Consider the following 26,375-nt stretch of genomic DNA (forward strand, 5'->3'; position numbering starts at 1 on the left):
GCCTCCCCGTGGGAGGGGCCAATGGCCGCCTCCCCCCGGGCGCTCCCATCCATTCTGGGTGGCGCCCCCCTCTAGGGACCTTGAAATTACTGCTCACCGATCATGACCTTACCGCCCGACCAAAAAATAAATACGACAGTTGTTTACCTACTAAGGAAGGAAAAAATTCAGACATTGCTGAATGTGTCATCGACTGCTCACTCCTACAAAGAAAAACATTATCCTACAGGCAGAAGTCACATCCTTAACTTAAACATTCCTTTACTTTTCTACAAAGGAAAAAGGGCCTATCTCAGCAAAACTTTATTTTAAAACAAACATTGCCATAAGGAGCTGGTGGGTGGGTCAAAATTGCTGCTTGTTCCGTCGAGGGCTTCCGAGCAACGGGTGGGTGCAGCCTTCAGAGCACAGGAACAAGAGGACGCTTCTTCAGATTCCCGGTCTATTTATTCTTCTACGGGAGGGCGTGTACCCTCCTCCGGTACGCCTACTGGGCGTGGTCATCGGTGTAGGTGTCTAGGACAACCCCTCTTGGACGGGAAAAGGCGCGCCCCGGCTACGCCGCTTAGGGCATACCAGCCGAGACACGCCCCCCGCCCAAAATGGTTTCCCGGGGGGATCGGGGCACCCAACCATACGTTCGGGGGGGCCGAGTGGTCGCCCCTTTCCATATGGGCGGGATGCCCGTCACCCCCTCCCAACACAATCCCCAAGGATGGGAAGTCGGACACAGGTTTGAACTTTTGGAAGGCGGGAGGGAGTCACCCTCCCAGCCGCATTTATTAAAATATGAAACAAAATTTAAAACATTAAATAAAAGTTTCATAATCATGTACAATTTTACATTTATTAAATTTCGATGAAGACATGTTCTTTGGCTAACCTTAACAGATCTCTAATACAAAGGTTTCCTAGCCGAGTCTAACATCCTGCAAATGCAACCATTCTAAATTAAAATTGTACATCCTAGCATTAAGGGCCAACGGCAAGGTCTTAACCGGTGTCAGATCCCTACTACCAAAACTCTCGCCCTCACGGTGTGAGTGGCGCATGCGCAGAGGACTCTACCCTCGTTGCCAACTGTAACTTCCCTTGTCGTGGTGGGGGCCCCCTTTCCACTCGACGCCATCTTAAAGGTCGTCTGAGTTCCCGTGTGAGGTATCTGTAGGAAGGATAGCGTGGACCCCCCCCCATCCCCACACTCTCTATCCGCCGTCGCGGATATCCGGCCCCCGGGAAATTAGTTGGAGGGGCATATAGCCGCCTCCCCCCTGGGAGGGGCCTATGGCCGTCTCCCCTTAGGCGACCCATCCTTAGTGGGCGCCGCCTCCCCGTGGGAGGGGCCAATGGCCGCATCCCCCCGGGCGCTCCCATCCATTCTGGGTGGCGCCCCCCTCTAGGGACCTTGAAATTACTGCTCACCGATCATGACCTTACCGCCACAGGCCAGATAGTTGACCGACTATCCGGCCCCCCCTGCTCCTCCTAAAGGTCATGCTTCCTCAAATCCCTTAGCCATGCTATGAAGTCTCCTATGAGTAAATCATTCCCCTCCCTGGACAGGTGAACCCCATCATTTAGATACATGAGATCACCCCGAATACACCCGTGAGGAATGCTATGCAACTGCGAAGAGCGAAACAATTTACCAACTTTATTGTTAACCCTTTTCACTGAATGGTTCAGTGCTGACACCGAAAGGCCCCCCCGCCATACCTTCCTGGGAATCATGTGAGACCAGGCAATCGTGCACCCCGGGATTCTTTTAGCCAACCAGCTAACAGAAGACAAAATTCGTTCAAACAACACTCGTCTACCCAGTGTCACCAAGTCATTTCCCCCCAGGTGTACTATGATTACAGATGGCGGTGACCTTTGCTGCCCTAAGAGACCCTCAACAAATGATTCGAATTGGTCAAAACAGAGCCCCCCTTCCCATGGAAGGCCACTCTGTACCCGTATTCCTCAGCTGCGTGAGTCGTGTCACCTGCTTTGAATACGTCCCCGGCGCGCCTCACATATGAGTGGCCCACGACCCATACCACTCTCTCTCCAGACGGTGATCCTTGACCGCTGGTCTCCTGGTGCTGGGTCGACTGCAAATTCCGCCCCGCGTGACAGGCTCGCGAAACTGTAATTCAAACAAAAGACAAGAAGCGTGAGTGCATGTCAATTGATCCTTACAACATGTGCAATCGCACATACCTTTTGAAGCAATTTGAGGACCATCGTCCCAACTGTTTCACTTCCTCCGCACTGTGACCCCTGGCTGTAGCCTCAGTAGCAGCCCCTATCCTAAAGGAGTGGGTCCCAAAATCGCCCCGGTCCATGCCCGCAGCAGCGATTGTCAGTGCTAGCACCCTCTGGAACTGAAACCTCGTCAGTGGGGTGCCATCCTTGTGCCTTAGCAAACTCCCCCCCCATGTAGCCGCCCTTAGTGCCAAGTATTCCTCTATACACTTTATCGGGCACGTGGGGGACCCTCGCGCGCGCTGCACGACAACACTATTTCCTATAGCCCCCTGGTCGGTCTTAGACCTGGCTATCGAGACCACCATCGAATCACCCCTAATTTGGACGTGATCCCTGCGCAAGCCTCCCTCAACGTCTTTCTTATTCCTTGCGACCAGTTCGCTCACCCGCATAGCCCCATGGAATGCTAATGCGAAAGCTGCCCGGAACAGAACTGCTTCGAAATGGGAGGAGCACGTCTCGTCTAGTTTCGCTACGAGTAAAGACAACCTGTCCAAGCCAATCGGGCGCCTCGCATCTTGCTTACGACCCTCGAGGCGCTGCCAGCCGCGAAGGGCCTTCTTAACCAAAACGGAACCCGTTGGGTCTTTTATGCCATGCACCTGCGCCATGAATGAAATGGCCGTCCTATGCCTACTGGCCGTTGCCGCTGATCGGCCTTCCCTGTGCAGCGCTACCAGGAACCCCAGGAAGGATTCCTCCTGACCCCAGCTCTGACTCCCTGTTGGACCCAAAAATGTGCAATAGGAACGAAACACTCCTTCGTATGCCTTCCTTGTCCTGGGGGCTAAGCTTGCTGCCACGAGGTCTTGTAATCCAGGGCACCGATTTGCCATAGTGCTTCGGGGAATGGTGCCGCCACTAGGTCCACTGTAGGTAGATAACCCCTGAACGCCTGCATATGTGAACGAGAGAGTGCATCAGCTGCATGATTCAGTACGCCTGGCACATGTTTCGCCCTGAACTGTACATTCAGTCTCATGCAAAGCAGCAAAACTTCTTTCAACAATCTCAAGATCCATTTGCAGCGTGCTGCCTGTTGGTTAATGAATTCGACAACAGTCATATTATCAGACCAAAACACCACTGAGCGGTCCCTGAAGTCGTCTGGCCATGCCATCAGAGCAACCCAAATGGGGAATAACTCTAAGAACCCAATGTTACCTGTGAGACCGCTGGAGTGCCACCACGTCGGCCATGTTTGCGCCGACCATCGATTACCAAAGATGGCGCCAAATCCCACGCTCCCCGCTGAGTCAGTCCACAGACCTAGTTCATCTGAAGACGCTGGCGGCTTGTTCCACACGACTCGACCGTTGAAGTCCGCCAGAAATGCCAACCAAATGCGCATATCCTGGCGAACCTCTGCCGACAGTCTCGTACGGTGGTGTCCCTCTTTGAGACCAACCATAGCTTGTGCAATAGAGCGTAAGAAGGGGCGGGCCATTGGTATCACCCTCAAGGCAAAGTTAAGCTGACCCACTGTTTGTTGTAACTGGTGCAGGGTCACTTTCTCCTTGCCCAGGCATTGCGTCAAGGAAGCCCTAAACTTGGCCACCTTTTCCATCGGTAAACGGAAACATCCCTCCACCGAATCGAGCTCAATTCCAAGAAACTCCAGTGAAGTAGATGGTCCAACCGTCTTACCTGGTGCCAATGGGACTCCGAACTCCCTCATGAGGATGCAGAAGTCATGCAGCGCCTGCGCACATTTCGTATCGCTGGCTGCTCCCAAGAACAGGAAGTCATCAAGATAGTGCATAACATGCCTATGCCCTGTGGCCTCGGTGAATGCCCACTCTAAAAAACAGCTGAACATTTCAAAATAGGCACAAGAAATGGAGCAACCCATCGGCATGCATTTATCCATGTAATAACTCCCTTGAAATGCAAAACCTAGCAAGCGCTGATCCTGCGGGTGTACCGGGAGCAACCGGAACGCCGATTCGATATCTGATTTCGCCATCAGCGCCCCGGGGCCCAGGCGATTTAACATGGCCACAGCATCATCGAACGATGCGTACCGTACTGAACAAACTTCTGGGCCAATGGCCTCGTTCACCGAGGAACACCTTGGAGCAGACAGGCTATGAATAAGTCTAAACTCCCCTGGGTCTTTCTTCGGGACAACCCCTAACGGGGAACAGATGAATTCCGCCACCGACGGGCGATGAAAAGGCCCTGCCACTCGCCCTAAGCTGACTTCTTTTGCAATTTTCCTCTCTGCCACGCTTGGGTTGTGCTGTACCGATAACTGGTTTTTACAAAAGGAGTCCCCCCGAAAATCCCCCGCCGGGATGTGGAAGCCATGTAAGAATCCCTTCCTCAACACCCCAGCGGATACATGATCAGGGTATTTGTTCAACCAAGGAGTCATAGCCATGAGATCAACGGGTGTAGGCAATCGGTCACAACGTTCTACCTCACTCCTGCTTAGACCCTCCTTTTCCTCCCGTCCCGCTATTTTTAGATCTACATGAACTCTCCGGGTGTGAGGAATTCCCACAGCCCGCACACACATGTTTGAACCTACATGTTCCCTGCGGTCTGTTACAGTTGCCTCGATTGAAGCCCCAACAGACACCACGCTTGCCGCCATTCCCGCCGGTCTTGGGCTGGTAATCCCCACCGGCGCCCGCTCGAAAGGGCACTGCGGGCTTTTGGCGGACGACCCCTGACCCACTCCCGCCTGGCGAGGACGTACCTGCCGCCCCTGGCAGGAGCTGCTTGTGCCATGACACCGAGTCCAGACAATCCCAAGTCAATGTAGCATCATATTCTTTCGCTTTCCGGAATTTCTTGTCATAACCTTTCCATTCCTCCCCCTCATACATTGCATAAAAATCCATAATACGATTTTGATAGCAAGACAATTCAGTCATCACCTCAGGTTTACGTTCCCCCATAACTGCAGTAAATATAGAAAAGGCCTTGACCCAGTTCGTTACTGTCTCATCCACCCTGAATTCTGCCATCTTGGCGCGCCAGACGCTCGGGTGCCACAAATCCTTCTGGGTTTTAGCATATTCCATCTCGCGATGGTCAGTTAATAATGAAAACATGTTAACATATTTGTTTCCCCATATTAACTCTTTCGTGGCCATAGGGATGTGCTGTGCCACCTTCTCCCGCCTCGAGGGTATTGAACCCTCCCCCGCCATTGGCAATGCGAGCTTACCCGGTTCGGCCGTTGTTCCCGCCGTCTTCTCGTGACCAACTGCAGGTCCTACCGGTGCCACCTGTGGGGAAACAAGAGGAACATTCGCCTTTGCGACATCTCTCGACTGCCGCAATTGCTTGATTAGTATTCTGGCCTCTTCGGCCGGGTCTCCAGGGGCCACTGCGCCCCCTGCCTTTTTCTTGAGCCATGCTGCCAACTGGATGGCCAATTCGGGAGGCATTTCCTCATCGTTAGCGGGAGTAATGACTACCGGGATCGGCTGACCCATATCTGGGTTTGGTACCGGGTTGTCTGCCGGCATGAGGGGGGCGACTGGGGGTACTTCTGGAACCGGGACCTCCCCTGAAACCGCCCTCTTCTTGACCCGTTCCCCTCTACCCTCGGGGACGACTCCCGGCAAGGCCGGGCCTATTACCTTCTTAGGCTGACCCTGGTTGCTCAGTGCAGCCAGCTGTTTTTTGACCTCCGCCAAACCTCTACAGATCGATTGGACTTGTCCGAGTTTTTGGTCCATGCAAACCATCCGGTTCGACAATAAGCGCAACACCTTATCCGTCTCGGAACCCTTTCCCGCTTTCTTGCCAGCCATGGTTTCGAGTATTCTGCTCCCAGTCGATCAACGAGGTCCTGGACTCTTCGAACTCCAAATAACTGAAAGAGAAACAACAAGATTACAAGTTCTCAAAATTGCTGCTTGTTCCGTCGAGGGCTCACGAGCAACGGGTGGGTGCAGCCTTCAGAGCACAGGAACAAGAGGACGCTTCTTCGGATTCCCGCTCTATTTATTCTTCTTGCGGGAGGGCATGTACCCTCCTCCGGTACGCCTACTGGGCGTGGTCATCGGTGTAGGTGTCTAGGACAACCCCTCTTGGGCGGGAAAAGGCGCGCCCCGGCTACGCCGCTTCGGGCATACCAGCCGAGACACGCCCCCCGCCCAAAATGGTTTCCCGGGGGGATCGGGGCACCCAACCATACGTTCGGGGGGACCGAGTGGTCGCCCCTTTCCATTTGCCAGGTTACGTCTTAGGAACAAGGCCCAGAATTGAACAAACCAATGACGTTCCTTGGGAAGAACCAAAAGGTCCTGCAACCCTCCCTGCGCGTACCTCCTTCATGATCTCTTGAACCACCTCATTTTGCTGAAGCTCTGACAACTGATTCTTGGGTGGAACCTGGGATGGAGAGTTGTGTGAAGGGATGCAGAACCGATCCCAAAAATGGCAGTACAGTATGTGCATATCCTGCCCAATTTTATGCTTGCTGAGGAGGTATGTGAGCACATGGAAGTGAATGGGTGATGGGAGTTTGGCAGGGTTATTTGGGCTGACGTCCATTTGGGGCAGATTTCTCTCTCAGTTTCCCATGCCTCTTAAAGTACTTAATCTCTGGGTGTCCTTGGATCCAGCGAAAGGAGCATAGGTGCTTAAACGTACATGCCGACCCCTTGGTCTCTCTTTTTGCTCTGCCAGAAGGCAAGTTTTTTGCCCCCAAAACCTTTGTCAGACTAAAAGGACTGCACAGGCTTTGCCGATGACTGCGTCATGTTGAATTTGGCATGCCAAATGTTAATTTTCCTTTGAACACATGTAATCTCTGGTCTAACAGCATTCATCTGCCTAAACTTAACATTATATTGGAGCCAGGCAGAACCTTGGAACTCCGAGGCCGCCCCACGTATCCGGGAGATATAATCAAATGATTGGAGAGTCAATGCTGTGTACTTTGCTTCATAAATGGAAAACCCTGTCACCCAATTTTTAAGTGACCATTCCACCCACACCATTTTATGCTTCTGCTCACTCACCTTCCCTGACCTGGCCTTGCTTAGGACCACCCCTGCATTAATTAAGTTAAAAATTTTGATCAATTCACCTTTATAAATCTTCTCTTTTGTCTCTGCGGGCACAAATGCAATTGTCGAAAGGGGGGTCAAAGCCAGAGAAGTGGACCTAAGCACCATAGGGCTCAGCATGGAATGTAGCATGTTACTAAGCATGTTATTACATCGCGTTCGAATACAATGCGGTCATTACAACAACCGCATTGTTAGAACGCAATACCTTTACATTGCAAGTCATTAGATCGACTTGCTGTAGGGGGTGCGATGGACTTAGGAATAGTATAATTTACTATTCCCACTCCAGCGTGCGCTACAGTAGGGAAGGTGTTGGAATAGTAAATTATACCACTCCGTAGGTTAGAGCGCCACCTACAGCAAGTCGATCTAATGACTTGTGAAGTAAAGGTATCGCGTTCTCACAACACTGCTGTTGTAACAATCGTGTTGTAAAAGGAACGCAATGTAATGGCAGCGTTGTAAATGCTGTTTCCCCTCACCATGGGTGGAGGCTGTACAGCACCTGCCCCCGTGGACGCTGGAAAGTGACTGCACCCACACTTGTGCCACCACCCCCACCTTTGACCCTTGCTGCTACCGTGTGGCCCACAGACTGCATTGGATCCACCCCAGACTGCGTAGATGTGAGCAGAGGAAAGGCCACACACACCTCCCCCAATGCTGAGGTTGCCTGCAGGGAAGAGGTGTGCCCCCTACCAGTTGTATCACTGACAGGCCACTCCTACCTGGGGAGAACCCCCACTTGCCTCCGTAGGGGAGATGACAACTATACTCTGCCCAACTGCACCCATACTTGTGCTGAACACCGGGTCCCCAGTTGCTTTATCCATGCTGCCGGACACTGAGGATTGTGCAGTTGACTCACCCACACCTGCAGACACTGCTTATGTCTGCACATTGGCTTTGTTTTGCTGCTTGGGCTGCCCATACCTATAGCGGCCTGCGACCTTTCTCTGCCACTTATAGGTAAGGTGTATCCTTCTGCTACTCCTTCTCCTGTCCTCCTGCCAACTTCTGAAGTGCCCAGTCCATGCCGTGACACATTGCTGATTTCCACAGCTCGCTGAGGGCTCAGAATTCCTCCTGTGTAGCCGGGTTCCTGGTGGAAAAGTGTGCATGCTTTGGAGCCATGCCGCCACTAACCACTACTCAGGATAATGTAGGATAGCTACCTGGCATTGTGAATGCTAGCTGAAATGGAGGAAACAACATGTTAATAGCACAGCAGTGGCAGTAGCAACATATTTGTGTTATAACTGCCACTGGTTCTTCTGAATCAATACATTTAAAGTTGCTGTGGAGAGCGTGGCGGTGACAGATTCTCTTGTAATGCTTGGCTTCCCCCACATGACCAGCTAAAGTCATATACCCCTTGCCATGTCCGGTTGAACCTGCCCCTTTCAAGGAAACACCCATTGCCCACACTACTGAGTACAGAACCATTGAACAACCAGGAATTGCAAACTAACATTCAGAGCAAGCCTCTCACCCAATCACAAAGACCCTGTTAAAAGCGCACCACCCAGACACTCACCTACTCTAAGTGGTGCGCTGTTACTGCATTTTTTACAAAAATATGTGCTTTAAACTCCCCAGGACTTAATCGTTTGGTGCCTTCACAGCTGATAAAAATTTGGCATTATGCCACTATCTCCCCATGTGGTAGCCAGCCCTCTTGCTTCTTTTCTTGGTTGCAGGTACCGATGCTGCAGCCCTGCATGTGTCGGAGACCCCACCCCGCCTCCCTTCCAACTCATGGCCCTGGGTGGCCTCCAGGAACACGACATGAGATGCAGTTGAGTGCAAGTGCACAACCAGTGTGCAGATAATGGGCTGTTGGCAGACAATCAAGTATATGTTCCAGGGTCAAAGGTATCCATGCCGGGTGAGGGCTTGAAAACCAAAGCCAACTACCACCAAAAATCAATTTGGCGTCTAGTATGCTAGCAGTCTTTGCATGACCACAGTGGCTTAGCCTGCCCTTCCGTCAACCGCAATGAAAAAGTCCTAAACATAAAAAATCCTTCCAGCCACGGGGGACAAGGCCCGAAAGCTGTGCATAACCAATGCACAGGTGCGCCCGATCATAGACACCTCATCCCGGTGGTGTACCTGTGGGCAAATCCTGTACCTCTGCCTCACGGCCCACCACAATCTTACACCCAGCTGCCCGGGGAACTCGCTCACCACCAGGCTCACTCCCGACTCATCCACGCACCATACCACCACTATGCAGCCCCTGTGTCGCAGTGTAGGTTTACATGTAGAAATCTTCCAGAAGACTCCCCTATTCCCAGGTGAATCTCATCCTTCAACATGCTGAGAACAAGGACCCCACAACATGCAGCATAAAAAACATAAACTGGACTGACCAGGAGACTCACTCACTACAGGGCTTACCTTAGACAAGGAGTAGCAAAAAACACAACCACATGTTCGGCATGCAACTTGTTAGGGTACTGCCCAGTCAGTAGGTTCCATTTAAGCTGGCGAACCATGACACATGCAAAGATTCCCCATGCTTCTAACACCGGCTATGCAATGTGGCCCCTTCCTTCTACCCGCAAGCCTGATCCCCGCCATGAACACTGTTAGAGGAAAATCTATTGAACAAACACCAAGAAAAGCAAGTTGACAATACAATATGGGTTTATTACAATACTTTAGTGAGGATCGGTCACTACAGGAGAGATCAGTTCAGCTTATATTAGATGCAACTTGATGTCTCTAGTTTTAGCTCAGAGTCAGCTATATTTATTCTTTGAAACCACAAAGGACAAGGTCACAAGTTGACTATTAATGTAAGCAATGTTCACACAGGACATACAAGATAGCGTCAGTAGATGTTGCAATTTCTCGGAAACAGAAACGCATGTAGGTGGGCCTAGCCTCACATGATGAGTGTGGAAACCCCCTGTAGGTTTTGGTTCTTGAAATCGAAGCGGAGCAAAGATATCTTTATTTAACTGCACAGCACATGGTTATGTCCTGGTCAGCGCCTATTGGCCAACCTTTTGTATGTGGTTTCTTCCATGAAGCCATCTAGCCGGTTAGTTGCGAAGCTGGTGTTTTTACAAAAGTGAGTGACCAGCTATCAGACTTGTAGGTGTGATCTCTGCAGAAGCGTACACATGAGCATTGGTATGTACTAAGGCAGGATGTGCACCTGGTATTTCTTCCTATGTATGTATTCAAGCTTAAAGGTGTAAGAAACCGCAGCGCTTCAGAGGAAGTAGGGTCTTATGTGATTGATGCATTTTGGCCCTTCTCACTAGCAGATGGAACTTTTGGTAATCTATTTTTGTAGTTTCTACAATAAAGCACTCCTGGTGTCCTGAGTCTGAAGGAAGATGTAATCTACACTTTATGCAGAAGTTCAATATGCTAACCACAATCTATTTCCTGACCTTGCAGGCTACCTCTTGAGTACTCAACAAACTGTGTGACCTGATTAATTCCGCTAAACACATTGTCTTTTGTGGCATGGTATTTTTGAACTATTTCTTGCAGAGGCCTGGGGCCTAAAACTGCTTCTAACTTGAAACATGTGCATGCAATTTGCAGGCCTCGGCTCTGTGTGGGTTTGTATAGAATGTATCCTATGTTTCCCTATATCAACACCCACCTAAACTCCAATTTTATTCATTGTGTCCTTGATGAGGCGCTGTTATTATGGCTCTGTTTTCAGCAAGATAGGAAGGGACAAAGAGGCTGAAAACACTGGTGCGCCACCTTAAACTGTTAGAGGTCTTTGCTGCGCCTCCAGATGACGTCACTTCCACTCCCCATCCACAACACCTGCACTTCCTGTGCAGATGGGACTCTGGCCCGTGTTGCAACTAAGGGAGCCCCACCTCTAGCCACGGGGAATGCCTGCTCATGGGCCCCAGATGACACTGTAGTTCCAATGTCATGAGAATTAATGGATGTCACAGGCCCAGTTTTGCTGGGTATCGCACCTACCTCTCACAGGACTTTAGTATAAGGTGATTTTCATTTGAAAGTAAAGTCCCTGGAAGCAGAGCGTCCAGTCACAAGCCACCCAAAGTGCTGATAGTGTTAGCGTATCATATGGCCGGACATCTGCTCATGCTATGAAGTAAAAGTTAAATATTTCAGTAATGTGTTTTCTGGGTGACTGCAGCAACGCGTAAACCTGTGATCTGCTGTGTACCTGTTTACAACAAGCTGAATGAGCATGCAATATTTTGTTATAAAAAATCTAACTTTCTCCCTCAATTTATCTTGCGTCTCAATGTGAATTGTTTCATATCGTCTTTACTGCACTTGTGTTTGTTACAATCTGTCTCCTTAGTACTACTAGTGTGTCGACTAGTACGTTTTCTCCAGATGAAATCACATACAATCAGGGCCTTGAACTTCACTAATAGCATTCTCAACGTAGGAGCCTTGTGGATTAAAAATATGTTTTAAACAATAGCAGCTTTGTCCCATGGGTCCATATTGCAAAGCTCTGCCTACTTCAAATAGAGGCTTGACACTCAGATGGGACAGGTCAAAGAGAAGAATGCAGTCAGGTCAGCCAAGCAGTACAGTCTGTTACAGTCTCAAATGGGAAAAGTAAGGTCAAGGCCCTGTAGAGGGGGCCTTCAAAACAGCCCTTACAGGGGAAGGAGGGTGTGGCTAATACCAGGGTTCAACTATAACAGACCTGGACAAAGAGAGTCACAGTTCACTTTCTCATCTACTTTCCTTCTGTAAGAGGGAATACCCTGAGGAGGGCAATTCCCAATCTGAACAACATAGGAGCGAGGGCACCAATATGATGCTGAGGATAGGCGGCATGGAGCAGATATATGAGAAAGCATTCTAGTATGCTTTATTGATATGAATAAACAAAACATAAGTATTTGTAAAGCTTGGCTGCAATGCATTTCACTCACCTAATGATGAGAAAAAAGTCATATGAGAATAAAGGATGCAGCCTCATGAATGCCAACGCTGCCTATTCAGGTGGTAGACTACCGATGTGAAGGCTTGTCTTCCCCCTCCCGATTCCTGCATGCAAAAACCGGATTCCTCAATGGGTTTCTGCCAACCGAGACTGGTCTTGCGTCACTCTGATTATGCAGGTCAGTGCACAAGACTTTTGTTACCCTCTCTCTGACTGCCATTAGACTTTCTCTGTGCTCCTGACAGGTAGGGAAAACAAATTATATTTGCATTTCTAATATACGATTCTGCAGCAGCACACTTGCAAGTCGTATACATGCCAATAGATTTGATTCAGGCCTCAATAGAACTAAAAGGTAGAAATACATTCTCCCAATAATTTTGTTTAATCTCCCAATTTCCTCCTCTAAAATGTTGGCATGTGTGCAGCATTGTACATAAACAACTACATTATAATGTGAAAAATGGCCATGAGATTTTAACAATAACTTGTCTTTTAAACAGCGCTTCATGTTGCACTTCTAGGGGTTCTAAGCACTACATAAACATGTTTTACAATTCAGCATTTAATGGACCTGTGGTGGGTCTCTTCTCAAACTATGAGCATACACCTCTCTTTTCCCTATGCAAGAGTGCTGTATTTACATTGTTTATGCCGGTGCAACTACTGGTTACAGCTTTTGGCACAAGCCCATTAGAAGAGGGAAGGATGGTGCAGACATTTCATGATCACTTCTGGAGTGTTACATTTGTTTTAAGCAGTTGTGACCAGCACGGGTAAGACCTGTGTGGTGTGGACAGGGCGGGGAAGTCGACAGACCACCGGATAGGTAAAATTAAACAAAAAATAAATAAACCCACTTACCTTGCACTCGCCACATCGCAGAGTCTGCGATGCGGCGAGAGCAATGTAAGTGGTTTTATTTAGTTTTTTAATTTTATTTTACCTATCTGGTCGTCTATCGACTCCCCACGTGCCCTGCCGCACTGGCCTACTGCTCTTACCTGTGCCGGCCCTTCCTGGTTTCAAGGTCATCATAGACCATTTGAGTGCGAAAAAACGAGTCATTTGTGAGATGTATGTAAATTCATGGACATGACTGCTTCTCTCCACTAGTGATACTGAGAATCATACCCAGGGTTTGAGTCGGGAATACACGCGGGTGGAAGGCGTCCACCCACTCTTTTCACAGGGTGGACAGGTTGCCAAGAAGTTGAACCCCACTCTAAAATATACTGAACTCGTCCTGTGTAATTTTGAGCCACTGGGATACATTCAGCAGCACCTGCTCGTTATCTACTTTCCTTCCGAGCAGCAGGAGGAGGCTTTTGTCATTTGAGACTCCATCTGGGCCATAACAAAGGCTGAACTTAAAGGGCCCATTTGGCCTTCTTTTGTCCGAGTATCCAGGCTGGGGCCTGCCTGTGGCCTCATACCTAGATGTAAATGCAGAGGAAGGGAAACAAAAGAATCAGCTTGTGAGCAATTCAAAGGCGCATAAGAGAGAGGCACAGATATATACTTTGTTGGGACCCCCATATATATATTAGATATTCATGCACTGTAAGAATGTCAGATGTGCTACTCTGTCCCATTGCAAAATAACAATTTAAATACCTGTATTTTTATTTGTTTTACAGCCCTATTCATCCCAATATAGGGTGTCAGATCACTTTACAGCAAGTATACACATCTTACTGACAATAAATCACACACGTTTGTAAATCATTGCCCAGGATGTGTTACATAAGACAGTGAGGGTTACTGGTTGTATGAGTCACATATCATCCTTCAAGCTCAAGGATTACAATGCAACTGTGTGTAACAAAAAGATATTTGTGTTCAATCTACATAAATAAAAGCTGCCACCTGCATGTTACATGATGTTCTTTGCAGGATGCACATTGACCCTGTATGCTACTTTAAGTCAAAACTAGGACTAGACAAAAACAGATATTTCCATCAAATATGTTAACCACCAGGAAGCTAAAGCAAACACACCTACATGGAAATGTGGAGCACTTGGAATATTACGCCTGGTGTGGTAGGCTGGCAGCAGAGTTAGTTTGTCAATCCTTGGTTAAGGAATCTGTCACACGCAGTGATGTCACTTCCTGTGATGTGACTTCCTGCAATGCCATGAGCTGTGGTGTCACTTCCTGTGATATTTCCTAAGTTGAAGAGTCCCCTTACTTCTTTTTTAAGGACTTGTGCCCTGATTGTAACACAACCAAACTGATGACACAAAACTGACTATCAAACGTAAGCACAATGAAAACGTGGCAGCCTTGCTCCACACACGCCACCTAGCAACGCAAGCACTCATACACGCACATGCATTCTTTCTTTCTACCAAAATGCCAGCAGGAAACTTCTTCCATGACAGTAGTGCTTCAACTTGTACCAAGCATCTTGAAATAAATACAGTTTAAAACTAACAGGTGGACCATGATTTTTTGGGAGTTCTCCACTACAATTATATGTTTACAAATTTTCCAAATACTGTTTGTTTGCAGCTCCTGTTGCAAGCCGAACAATCCAGAGTGGCATTAATTAAACAACAAGAAGATAGTGATGCCCGCTGCGCCAAAGAGAAGGAAGAGCTATTCAAAATAATTGAACAACGAGACGCGACGATCCGTTGTTACAGAAAGCACCAAGAGCTGGTCTGTATAATTTGTAAATTACATTTCATGTGGGACATGGTGATAAATATTCAGCCCGAGCTTCTCTTTATTTTGCTTTGCTTTGCGCATAGATATTTTATTGTCATTTTCGTTTGTAATTTTGTCATCAATTTATTAGCACACCATAAGCCCTAACTCTTGCATCTCATTGAAAATATATTATACATTAACTAAGATTTCTCCAGGGAATTACATACTATGTCAAATGATAAAGAAAAAACATTTTTGACGATTCTCATTTGTAATGAATTTTAGTTCAAGTAGGTCCATTCATTGGTGTTGTGCACAACCTGACAATTCGAATTGGGCCTTCATATTAGAAAACTACCTCAGTAAAAAAAAAAAGTAGAGAGAGAGTAAGTAATATGTGCATGCTCATAAGTGAAAATATACTGTTACTAGCAGCCCGCCCCAACGTTGTCCGGGGGCAATCAGGCTTGCTGGTATTCCACCTGCTAACATGCAATTGCACTGGTCCCGTACTTTTAAGCAGAGTTTTGGGCGCTGTTACTTATTCTTAACTCTGCTTAACCCCAGGCTCACTTCCATTCCCACGTTGTCCGGGGGCAGTCAGGCTTGCTCCAGTGTCGCCGAAAGCCAGGCCCCCAACCACCTCCTCAGCCCCAGTTAACCGCCACCTTCAGTGCCCCTAATCATCCGCACACGCCCTGCTCCCTAACACTGTGGCCACGCATCCGACGCTGCAAACGAACAAAGCCAGTATACACGCCTGCTGCAGCGCTAAACTTTACCTGTCATCCCGCTCCAGTCCGCCTTACTTCACCGCTCCTCCCCGCGTTTCATGTACCTCAGGCCGCTCCAGTGTGGCTAAGTTCTCAACTCCTCCCAGCGTTGTTGTCCGCCGCCGCTGCAGTCCAATCCTCCTTACTTCACCGCTCCTCCCCGCGGTTCACGTACCTCAGGCCACTCCAGTGTGGCTAAGTTCTCCGCTCCTCCCCACGCTGTTGTCCGCCGCTCCTCCCCGCGGTCCTGTCCGCCACTCCTCCTCGCGCTCCCGTCCTCCGATGATGATGTCAGCACGTACGTGGTTAGCGCACACGGCCGGCGCTACTTCGAAGGGACAACTTTTTTTTATTGTAAATTTTTTAAATAGCGTATATATATATTTTTTTATATAGCCTATGTCCATCTACTGGACCTCCCCTTTCCAACGCTGTATTGGGTGTTGCGATTGGTCGTGTACTTTTCGAGTTTACCTGGCTCCAAGGACACAGTTCTCTCTTTATAATAGTAGAATAGATACTGCTTTACAGAGGCTAACTAAGAATATTTAGTTCTGCGGTGACGGGATCGCTGTGAGAAAGATATGGAATAATCCTATTTCAATTTACAAGTTGAGTGTTAACAGTGGTCTGAGCCTGCTGTGTATCCAAGTATCTTAAAATGTATGTTTATATATATATATATATATATATATATATATATACTACTATTATAAAGAGAGAACTGTGTCCTTTGAGCCGGGTAAACTCGAAAAGTACACCACCAATCACAACACCCAATACAGCGTTAGAAAGGGGAGGTCCAGTAGATGGACATAGGCTATATAAAAAATTTACGATAAAAAAGTAGTCCCTTCGAAGTAGCGCCGGCCGTGTGCACTAACCACGTACGTGCTGATATCATCGGAGGACGGGAGCGCGAGGAGGAGTGGCGGACAGGACCGCGTGGAGGAGCGGTGGACAACAGCGTGGGGAGGAGCGGAGAACTTAGCCACACTGGAGCGGCCTGAGGTACGTGAACCGCGGGGAGGAGCGGTGAAGTAAGGAGGACTGGACTGCAGCGGCGGCGGACAACAGCGCGGGGAGGAGCAGAGAACTTAGCTACACTGGAGCGGCCTGAGGTATATGAACCGCGGGGAGGAGCGGTGAAGTAAGGCGGACTGGAGCGGTATGACAGGTAAAGTTTAGAGCTGCAGCGGGCGTGTATACTGGCTTTGTTCGTTTGCAGTGTCGGATGCGTAGCCACAGTGTTAGGGAGCAGGGTGTGTGAGGATGATTGGGGGCACTGAAGATGGCGGTGAACTTGGGCTGAGGAGGTGGTTGGGAGCCTGGGTTTCGGCGACTGGGAGCAAGCCTGACTGCCCCCGGACAACGTGGGAATGGAAGTGAGCCTGGGGTTAAGCAGAGTTAAGAATAAGTAACAGCGCCCAAAACTCTGCTTAAAAGTACGGGACCAGTGCAATTACATGTCAGTGGGTGGAATACGAGCAAGCCTGATTGCCCCCGGACAACGTCGGGCGGGCTGCTAGTATATATATATATATATTCACTGAAAAAACCATAGGTTATAGACCATATATAGTTAGGAATTAGCATTTACAAAACCTTGAAAATTCACTGAAAAAACCATAGGTTATAGACCTTATATAGTTAGGAATTAGCATTTACAAAACCTTATTTTACTCACACAAAACCATAGAAATTCGCATATATAGTTAGTTGCAATAACTATATATCGCGCAACCGCAATCCACTGCTGATGATGTCACATATTACATCATTCATGACATGGTCAGTGACATCACTGATGACATCACTGATGACAAAACCCAGTGACTGTATGTTTCTGTAAAGTTAAAATATGTCTTACATATTGAAGAATGAGTGGATGTATAAGTGTCTGGATGAAGGATTTAGTAGGTGCATGACTGACTGTATGAGTGAGTGATTAAATGTGTCTCACTGAGTGCATGGGTTAGTGACTAAACTGTCTGAAAGTGTGCATCAATATGTCTGTTGTTGTGCAAGCTGCTGCATGGTTTGATCAGTAGCTATATGAGTGGCTATATGGGTTATTGATTGGTTGCCCAAGTATTTGTATGGAAGACTGAGTGTGTGTGTGGCTGGCTGGGAGGTGTGTGACTCTGTGCAGATCAATGTGTACTTGTATCAGTAATTGTATAAGAGAGTAAGTATGTGTTAGTATATGTTTGAAAAAATAAGGTGTTCTGTGTTTAACTGTATAGATGAGGAAATCAAAGTGTGATTGATTATTTACAGGACTGACTAGGTGTGTGAGTAACTCTATGGATGAGTGGCAGTGTTTGAGTGTCTGCATAGGTGTATGAGTGCATATGATAGTGTTGTAATAATGAGTGACTGTATGTATGATTGATTGTATGGGTGAATGAGTGAATGTGTGTGTAGACGTAGGAATCAGTGAGTGCGTATGTAGCAACTGGTATTGGTGTGTCAAGGGTTCAAAAAATGAAACTCTGTATTTAACACTGGGTGTAACAGAGGTTATTTTAGATTGTGAGGAGGTGCATTGTATTATCACATCAATTATATCATCAGTGTCCTGATTATTGATGTCAAATGAGATGTCATCAGTGATGTGATCAGTGATGTCAATTGAGATGTCATCAGTGATGTCATCAGTAATGTCATTTGAGATATCATCAGTGATGTCATCAGTGATGTCATTTGAGATGTCATCAGTGATGTCATTTGAGATGTCATCAGTGATGTCACTGACCATGTCATGAATGATGTAATATGTGACATCATCAGCAGTGGATTGCGGGTGCACGATATATAGTTATTGCAACTAACTATATACGCGAATTTCTATGGTTTTGTGCGAGTAAAATAAGGTTTTGTAAATGCTAATTCCTAACTATATATGGTCTATAACCTATGTTTTTTTCAGTGAATTTTCAAGGTTTTGTAAATGCTAATTCCTAACTATATATGGCCTATAACCTATGGTTTTTTCAGTGAATATATATATATATATATACAGTCACTGAACAAAACAAATGTTACAGTAACGTTACAGTTACGTAAACGTTTTGAATTTGTGAGTGGCAATATTAACGTTTACAACAAAAGAAAACAGAAATTCACCAGTTATAGTTAGCAGCGCTAACCATAACTTGATTCCCCGCCATGTACTGGTTACGATCTCACATATTACATCACTCTTGACATGTTCTATGATATCATTTATTACATCACTGATGATTTGATATCATCCAATGAGTGTGTAAGTTTGTTTTATAGTTTACATGGAGGTCGGTAACTACCATATTACTTTTCTACTTTTTTTTAAAGTCTATGTCCGTCTAAATTGTATGGGCGTTTACAAAAACCACATGTTCCTAATTCAGCATAGGTGTGAAGAGGTATTGAAAATGTTACAAATCTTTGTTTTGAAGACAAAGACTAACTCTGTGTGCAGGTGACAGTTTACTTGTGCTTATTATATTCCACACAAGTGTTTTGGTACATGTGAAAATGTTTCCAGCAGGGCAAAGATTCTACGTAATACAAACTAAGGGCCTTATTAAAATGCCAGTTGGACTAGCTGCTGACCATTTTGGAAGAGGAATAGTTGGACAAGTATTCAGAATTTCCACTCACGATATTATGATGTAACGACTAGCCTTTATCATTGCAGCTTGTGCTGCGGCAAGGAAATGGGCTGCAATGGTAAAGGTTATGTTTCCAAACATCTATGCAATATGTGCCAGGCACCATGTGGTGCCTGGCAACACAGTACATAGATGCTTGGGAGGGTCACCACATGTGCCCCCAGGACATACAGTGGAGGCCTATGGGGGATAGGGGCCCTGCTATGGCTCCCCCAAAGTCTCTGTCAGCCCTCCATGTCGGAAAGGCTAACATGGAAAGGCTGTCAGAAAGGGACATCCCAATCCCTACGGTGGTGCCTGCACAGGCACCGCCTCAATTTTAGGGATTAGGACTCCGACCGATGCCCCAATGTGATCCTTGATTGTGTTGAGGCAGCGGTCAGTCCCTCCAAAGGCATTGCTCAGACCCCCGTCATCGTAATCCAGCGGTCGGACCGATGCCGTGGATGTTGAATGGCCCACCACTGACGGCCTGCCAGTGGTGATCCATCCGGCATCTTATTAAGGCCCTAAGTATTGGGGGCAGCCATGAGTTATTAGACAGAATTGTCTCAACATGACAGTTTCTGCTTAACATAGAAGACTGTGTGCAGCAGGTACTAACTATGTACATGTGCTTGTTTTGCTTCAGAAGATGGCCTAGCTTACATTTTTCACCAGATCTCTGACAGAATATCCATTCCTACAATATGGAGGTACATAAATATTGAGTCAAAAATATCAATAACAAAAGTATAATTTCCCTATTCTTATAATGGTAAGTGCAAAAATGTCAGAAACAAATATTGCTTTACACTAATATCGTTTAAAAACAGTGTTTTTGAGTATATGTATATATTTTATAGTACATCTTAAGTAGTTGAATATATAATATTGATATATTATAAATGAAATACATGTAAGTAACATTTAATAATATATATAACTATATAGTTATATAAATATAAATATATACTGGGTGCTCCCTTGTGTCTAGACATAGGTAAACCTCTCTGAAGAGTAGGGGTTGCTGTTATTAATTTCAGGTTGATTTGGTTAGTATTTTACCAATTCAAAGCTGTAATACAGTGCCTGGATTGGTATAAGGCTTTTGGAATTTTACAGCTCGGTGTGGATGGCACTGTGCTAATCCTATGCTTAAAGAATTTTGGCTTGATTATGTGTTTGGCGGTCCTTAGGACCTCCTAACCTGTGGTGGTGGTCTAAACCACAGCCACACAGCGGGAAGGCCTGCAGTATTAGGACTGCGGCAGGCGGACTGCCACAAGACCGCCAGCACCCCCAGGATCAAGGATCCTGCTGGGACGGCAGTATGCAACCGACTGTAATATGCTGGCAGTGCTGCTGCTGGCACAGCTGAGCATATTAGGAGTTGCATTTGTGTTACCCTTTTCATTGTGTTGATCCTGCCATGAAAAGGGTGACAGAAAGGCAACGCCCCCGCCAGATTTGGGCCAGGGGTGTATGCAGTGGGGGTAATCATGTAGTGCCTCCCCCTTGTATTTGCATGTATGCCACACCGTGCAGGAAAGTGCAGTGAGTGTTCTGACTGCGGCAGTCTGCATTATAGGCTCTTCTATGAGCCTTGCAGACTTCCGCACTCAGACCGCTGAAACACCGCCCACCAGACCAGGATTTTACTCCTGATTTGGCGGGCAGTCACACCATGGGTTTGGCCGTACAATCAGTAATCGGCCCTTTGCTGTAGTAATGGCAAAATACTTAGTCCCTTTCTATCTCAGCATGGATGGCACTGTGCAAATCCTATGCATAAAGACTTTGATAGAAAAGCAGACTTTGAGGTGAGCAAATTTAGAGTGTCGCTGGTTTGTAGGGTGATCTATGCAGGAGCTGCTCCCCACTTAAACTTGGAAGCTACCCAGATTTCGCTGCTTCTTTTTTACTTATATAAACATACACACAGTATATGTGTGTGTATATATTTGTTTTTTTACATGATATCAATGTTTGTTTATTTCCTACTATAACAATCATATATGTGTATATGTAAAAATAATATATATATATATATATATATATATATATATATATATATATATATATATATATATATATATATATATGTATATATATATATATATATATATATATATATATTAATACATAAACATTAAACAATTAACAAACCAAATTAAAAATATTAAATGAATTTACAAAATTGAATATAAAAAACATTTATGAACAAAATTATAAAACAAAACTATACAAAAACTATACATATATACATATGCAAATATTCAAAAATTAAACAAATAATGATATTAGTTTAATTTAAACAACATTAAAAATAAATCTGGGAATGATGCATATACTATAACCACTCCTGTCTGTGCAACAGAAGGAAAAGCATTAGGCTTTGGGGGGGGGGGGGGGGGGGGTTACATTTACTATTCCCACTAGATTCTTTGCAACATTAGGGAAAGCGTAGGACTCCGGAAGGGTAAAATTAACTATTCCCACTCCAATTTGTGCAACAGTAGGGAAATCGCGGATGATGGCTTATAGCCAGAACCCGGTCCTAGGATGCTTGATTCCGGTCCAGGGACGATATGGCTTGGCAGTTTGGGCTGGACTGTTCCCATGAGGCACAGGGTCAAGGCTGATTTGCATATGGCCATGTCTGAACTGGGGTGGTGTGGAGTGCAAAAAAATGATGGATTTACGCCCAGATGTCTGTACTGGGGTGAATGTATGACATTGTTCTGCATTCTGTCCATCGACTGTTGTTTTTGCATTTGTCACCCTGAGTGGGACGGGAATGCTCAGACGTGAGTCCTGTGCTCTCCACACCACTGGAGTCAAGCTATCCTGGCTGAAGACGGCTGATAGCCAGAAACCGGTCCCAGGATGCATGATTCCGGACCAGGAAAGACATGGCTTGGCAGTTCGGGCTAGACTGTTCCCATGAGGCACAGGGTCAAGGCTGATTTGCATATGGCCATGTCTGAACTGGGGTGGTGTGAAGTGCAAAAAAACAATGGATTTAGGCCCAGATCTCTGTACTGGGGTGAATGTATGACATTGTTCTGCATTCTGTCCATCAATTGTTGTTTTTGAAAACTTAACACAGCAACATGACGATCAGATAGCAAGCTTGAAACTCAAACTCGAAGAGTTAGAAAATAGGCAAAGGAGGCAAAATCTAAAATGATTTGGTATTCCTGAAGGGCAAGAGGGCTCAGATTTTAGAACATTCATCATGCAAGTGATGCAGATAGCCTTCCTGGACTTGGTTGACTGGGACTGGGATTGCCAGATCCAGAGGGCTCATAGACTCCCACTGGTGCAACGCTGAAAGGATGACCGCTATTCAAGACTGTTTCTGATATATTTTTGGGAACTAATTGCTGAGACAAGCAGTTTCTTCAAAAGTGAGTCCCCGAACACCGATTGCAGTTGGGTCTTATTCGATCTTCTTTTGCTCTGATATCTGTAAGGCAACTATGGCCAGCGATGTAGGCTGAGACAGGTAATTGACCCCTTAAAAGCTATAGAGGCACAAGCTTTCTTACAGTAGTCAGCCCGCCTGAAGATCATGCGGAGCGGTCAAATGCGATCTTTTACGTCTGAACTTGAGGCGAAGGAGGTATTATTAAAATGGCAGAATGAGGGGACTGTTTAAAACTGAGAAGAAATTAGTAGCTTTAATATCAAGGCTTTAAATATTAAGGCTCCAAACTTGCTTAAAGAAAATGGGTCGACCTTTTTCTTGCCAGTGGCTTTAGCTTAAACACTCGATTCGTACTAAAAGGGTTGTCTTTTTTCTTCTTTTGTTTAAGGAAAACGTAACTATTTATAGGGGATTTTTTAAACTTCTGTGTGAGCTATCCTAAGTGAATTAGGTGGTCGATATCACTTGGCGGCCATTCGGGTTGCAGGTTTTCAGTTTGCAGCCACATCACCCGCAGCAGTAAGAAGGGATGATTCCTCCTTTAGATTGCGGGAGCGGGGTTGGCGGTTCAGGGGTGTGGGTGGTGGAGGGGGGTGTGAAAAGCAGAAAAAGTCAACAAAATAGCAGAGATAAAGGAAAAAAGCAAACATACATGTAAGAGGGAAAGTAATCAGCAACGTAAACAAAAGCTGAGGGAGGTAGATAAAAGAAAAGGCAAGGAAGAATTAATACTGGGATGGCAATTTTAAAATGCTTAGCTTGGAATGTGGATGGTCTCAATAGCAAGATCAAGAGGCAATTAGTAGCAGAAGAACTAAGAATGTACAACCCTCAGGTTGTTATGTTGTCAGAAAGACACCTTTCTTATAAAGATAGAGGCTTTTTGAGACATTTAGGTTTTGAAGTGATAGTTAGCCCGGCACAAACTGTGTCTATTCGGGGTATAGCTATTTTGAAGAGCAAGTGATTTCAATTAGAAATTTGTCGGACGCTGTCCAACAGTGGGGTTAGATGGGCTATCGCTCAAGTAAAAGTAGCCGGTAAAAAGTATGTTTTCTGTTCTCTATACAGTCCTAACATAGACGATATTACTATAATAGAGGCAGTGACTCTGAAACTATTAAATTGGGAGGGGGAGCGGTTGGTAATGGGGGATTTTACCTGTATAATGGATTACGGAGTAGACACTACAAGGAGGGGTGCTTTTCAAAGGATACTGAAGACACGGGTAGCTATATGGGAGCTAGGGCGCTTGTAGGGATTTAAGGATGTCTGGAGGACCCTTAATCCTAATATAGCAGGCTATACGTATTGCTCTGCCCCTCATAAGCTATATTCAAGAATTGATATGGCTTGGGCATCAGACAGTATCTTATGGTCAAGTAGTATGGAAATATGTCCGAGGGTCATGTCAGACCACAATCCTGTTCTTCTTACTTTTAATATCTCCTTCATGCATAAAAGTACTCGATCTGTCTTCTTTTCCAGATATCTATTGACAGAGGAGGAATTTGTGATTCAGACTAGGGCACACCTTAAGGAGTTCTTTGAAATCAGTATAGGGACAGACTCCCCCATAGTAGTATGGGATACATTTAAAGCAACAATTAGAGGATTTACTCAGCAATTTACTTTGAGACAAAATAAAGAGCATAAAACGAAAATGGAAGCAACTATACTAGCTATATGGAAGATGGAAAATGAGCAAATCGTGGCAGTCACCAAGGGTCTTCAAAATGCAGATGAGCTGGGGTACAATCTAGTGGATTTAAGATCGGCGTTGAAAAACACATTTAGAGAGAGGAGTATAATGAAACTAAACAAGTATCGTCTCTCGCAGTCTGGGGAAAAGACAGACAAGATGTTAGCATTCAGAGTAGCAGATGACAGGGCTAAGACAACTATAAAGAAGATTAAGGGGATTAACAATAAACTATACGAACGCCCAAATGAGATTCTGGAACAATTTGTGGCCTACTATCAAGTGCTATACTCTCCGGAAAATCAGCCAAAGCAAGAGGAAATATTTAATTACATTCAAGATAATCCCTTGTTAAGAGTGGAGAATGAAACAGCTAATTCTTTAGCCAGAGATATAGCAATTGAAGAAATAAAACTAGCAATTACCTCCCTGCCATCGGGTAAGGCAGTGGGAGATGACACCATTCCTTTGGAATTTTATAAACGGTTTATGGAGGAACTAGTGATACCATTTAGTCAGGTTATAAGATCTATTGGCAAAGAGGGCAGGGCTCCTGATTCATGGAAAATAACGAAAATTATTTTCTTTCTAAAAAAAAGCAAACCAGCAGATGATTGCGGGTCGTATCGGCCGATCTCACTCATCAATGCCGACGCAAACATTTTTACAAATATTCTGGCAAATCGATTATCTCCTGTGCTTCCTAGCTTTGTGTTGCCTTACCAGCATGGTTTCATCCAAGGGAGAGACACGACCGCACATGTAAGCATGGCTGTCTCTGCTTTTGATGTAGCAAAAACACAGTCGACCCCACTCGGTATGATATTGCTAGATACTGAGAAAGCATTTGACTGAGTGGGGTGGGACTTTTTGTGGGCCACACTTGGTGCTTTTGGCATTAAAGGCAATATCTGACATGGATAAAAGCTTTATATGACAAACCTAGTGCCAAAATATTGTATGCGGGTCTACAATCAATTGCTTTTCCAATTCTCAGGGGCACCCGGCAGGGGTGTCACTTATCACCACTTTTATTTGCTCTAACTATAGAGTCTTATGTTTCGACCCTTTAAAACCAGCAGTTAATTTGTCCCATTTTGCTTGGGGACAATTCCCTTCAAGTCCTAGCATACACTACTGACATAGCGGTGTTCTCAGCGGAGGGGCTATGCAAGTGATCACAGACAAAGCGCGAGAGTTCGGTATGATATCTGGGTATAAACTGAATGTCAATAAAACTCAGATTCTACTGTATTATAAATCAGCGCTCCTGATACAGGGGGTTTGCTCGACTGCCACATATTTGGGAGTCAAGATGGCGGCACAGATTGAAAGAATAACCCCTCTAAATTACCAAAGTTTGCTGAAAGCGACGGCTAAATTACTTAAGAGCAGGCATAGGTTACCTATTGGCATCCTAGGGCGGATAAATATTGTAAAAATGAAGATTTTGCCAAAATGTTTGTTTCTTTTTAGATCTGTTGCGCTGCGATTGACTGTGTCTTTTTTAAACTATTAGATGGGATTTTTGGCAGTTTTATCTGGGGCTATAAAAAAGCGAGAAAAGCCCTGGATCTGTTAAAACCCCCTTTTTAGAATCGATTTTTGGTCTGTTTTTTTGGTCGCCTCCGTAATTGTATTCATCCCGAGAAGAGTATTAATTATAATAAATTTATGTTGGCAGCAGAGAGCAATTTGTTTTTGTTTAGAACTAATGACCCAAATTATTACAAAAGGGTTACATTTAAGACCATTTGAGATTGCATAACTATAAGGCGTACTATTTCTCTCAAGTATGACTTGATGCTTATGAACGGTAATTTCCTCCTTTGGTGCAATCCAGGGTTGTCAAGCATCTTTCATGATCCGGCGGGTAAACGCTAGTTTAATTATGGGGTAACATGTCTGGGGGACCTATACGATCATGGTGGCTTTATGAATTTTGGTAAAATGCAGATTGTGTATAAG

At 45.7% G+C, this 26,375-nt stretch overlaps 1 protein-coding gene across 1 annotated transcript in view; it reads left to right on the forward strand.

Annotated features, from left to right (window-relative positions):
• Positions 1-26,375, forward strand: part of LOC147697944 (uncharacterized) — a 1,308,576-nt gene that overhangs the window by 514,059 nt on the left and 768,142 nt on the right. The window contains exon 9 of the mRNA XM_086936165.1: positions 14,724-14,873. Coding sequence (XP_086792291.1) covers positions 14,724-14,873 — 150 coding nt within the window. The remainder of the gene's footprint in view (positions 1-14,723; positions 14,874-26,375) is intronic.

The sequence above is a fragment of the Lissotriton vulgaris genome, chromosome 8 (genome assembly GCF_964263255.1).
Source record: "Lissotriton vulgaris chromosome 8, aLisVul1.2, whole genome shotgun sequence".
NCBI classification, from domain to species: Eukaryota; Metazoa; Chordata; class Amphibia; order Caudata; family Salamandridae; genus Lissotriton; species Lissotriton vulgaris.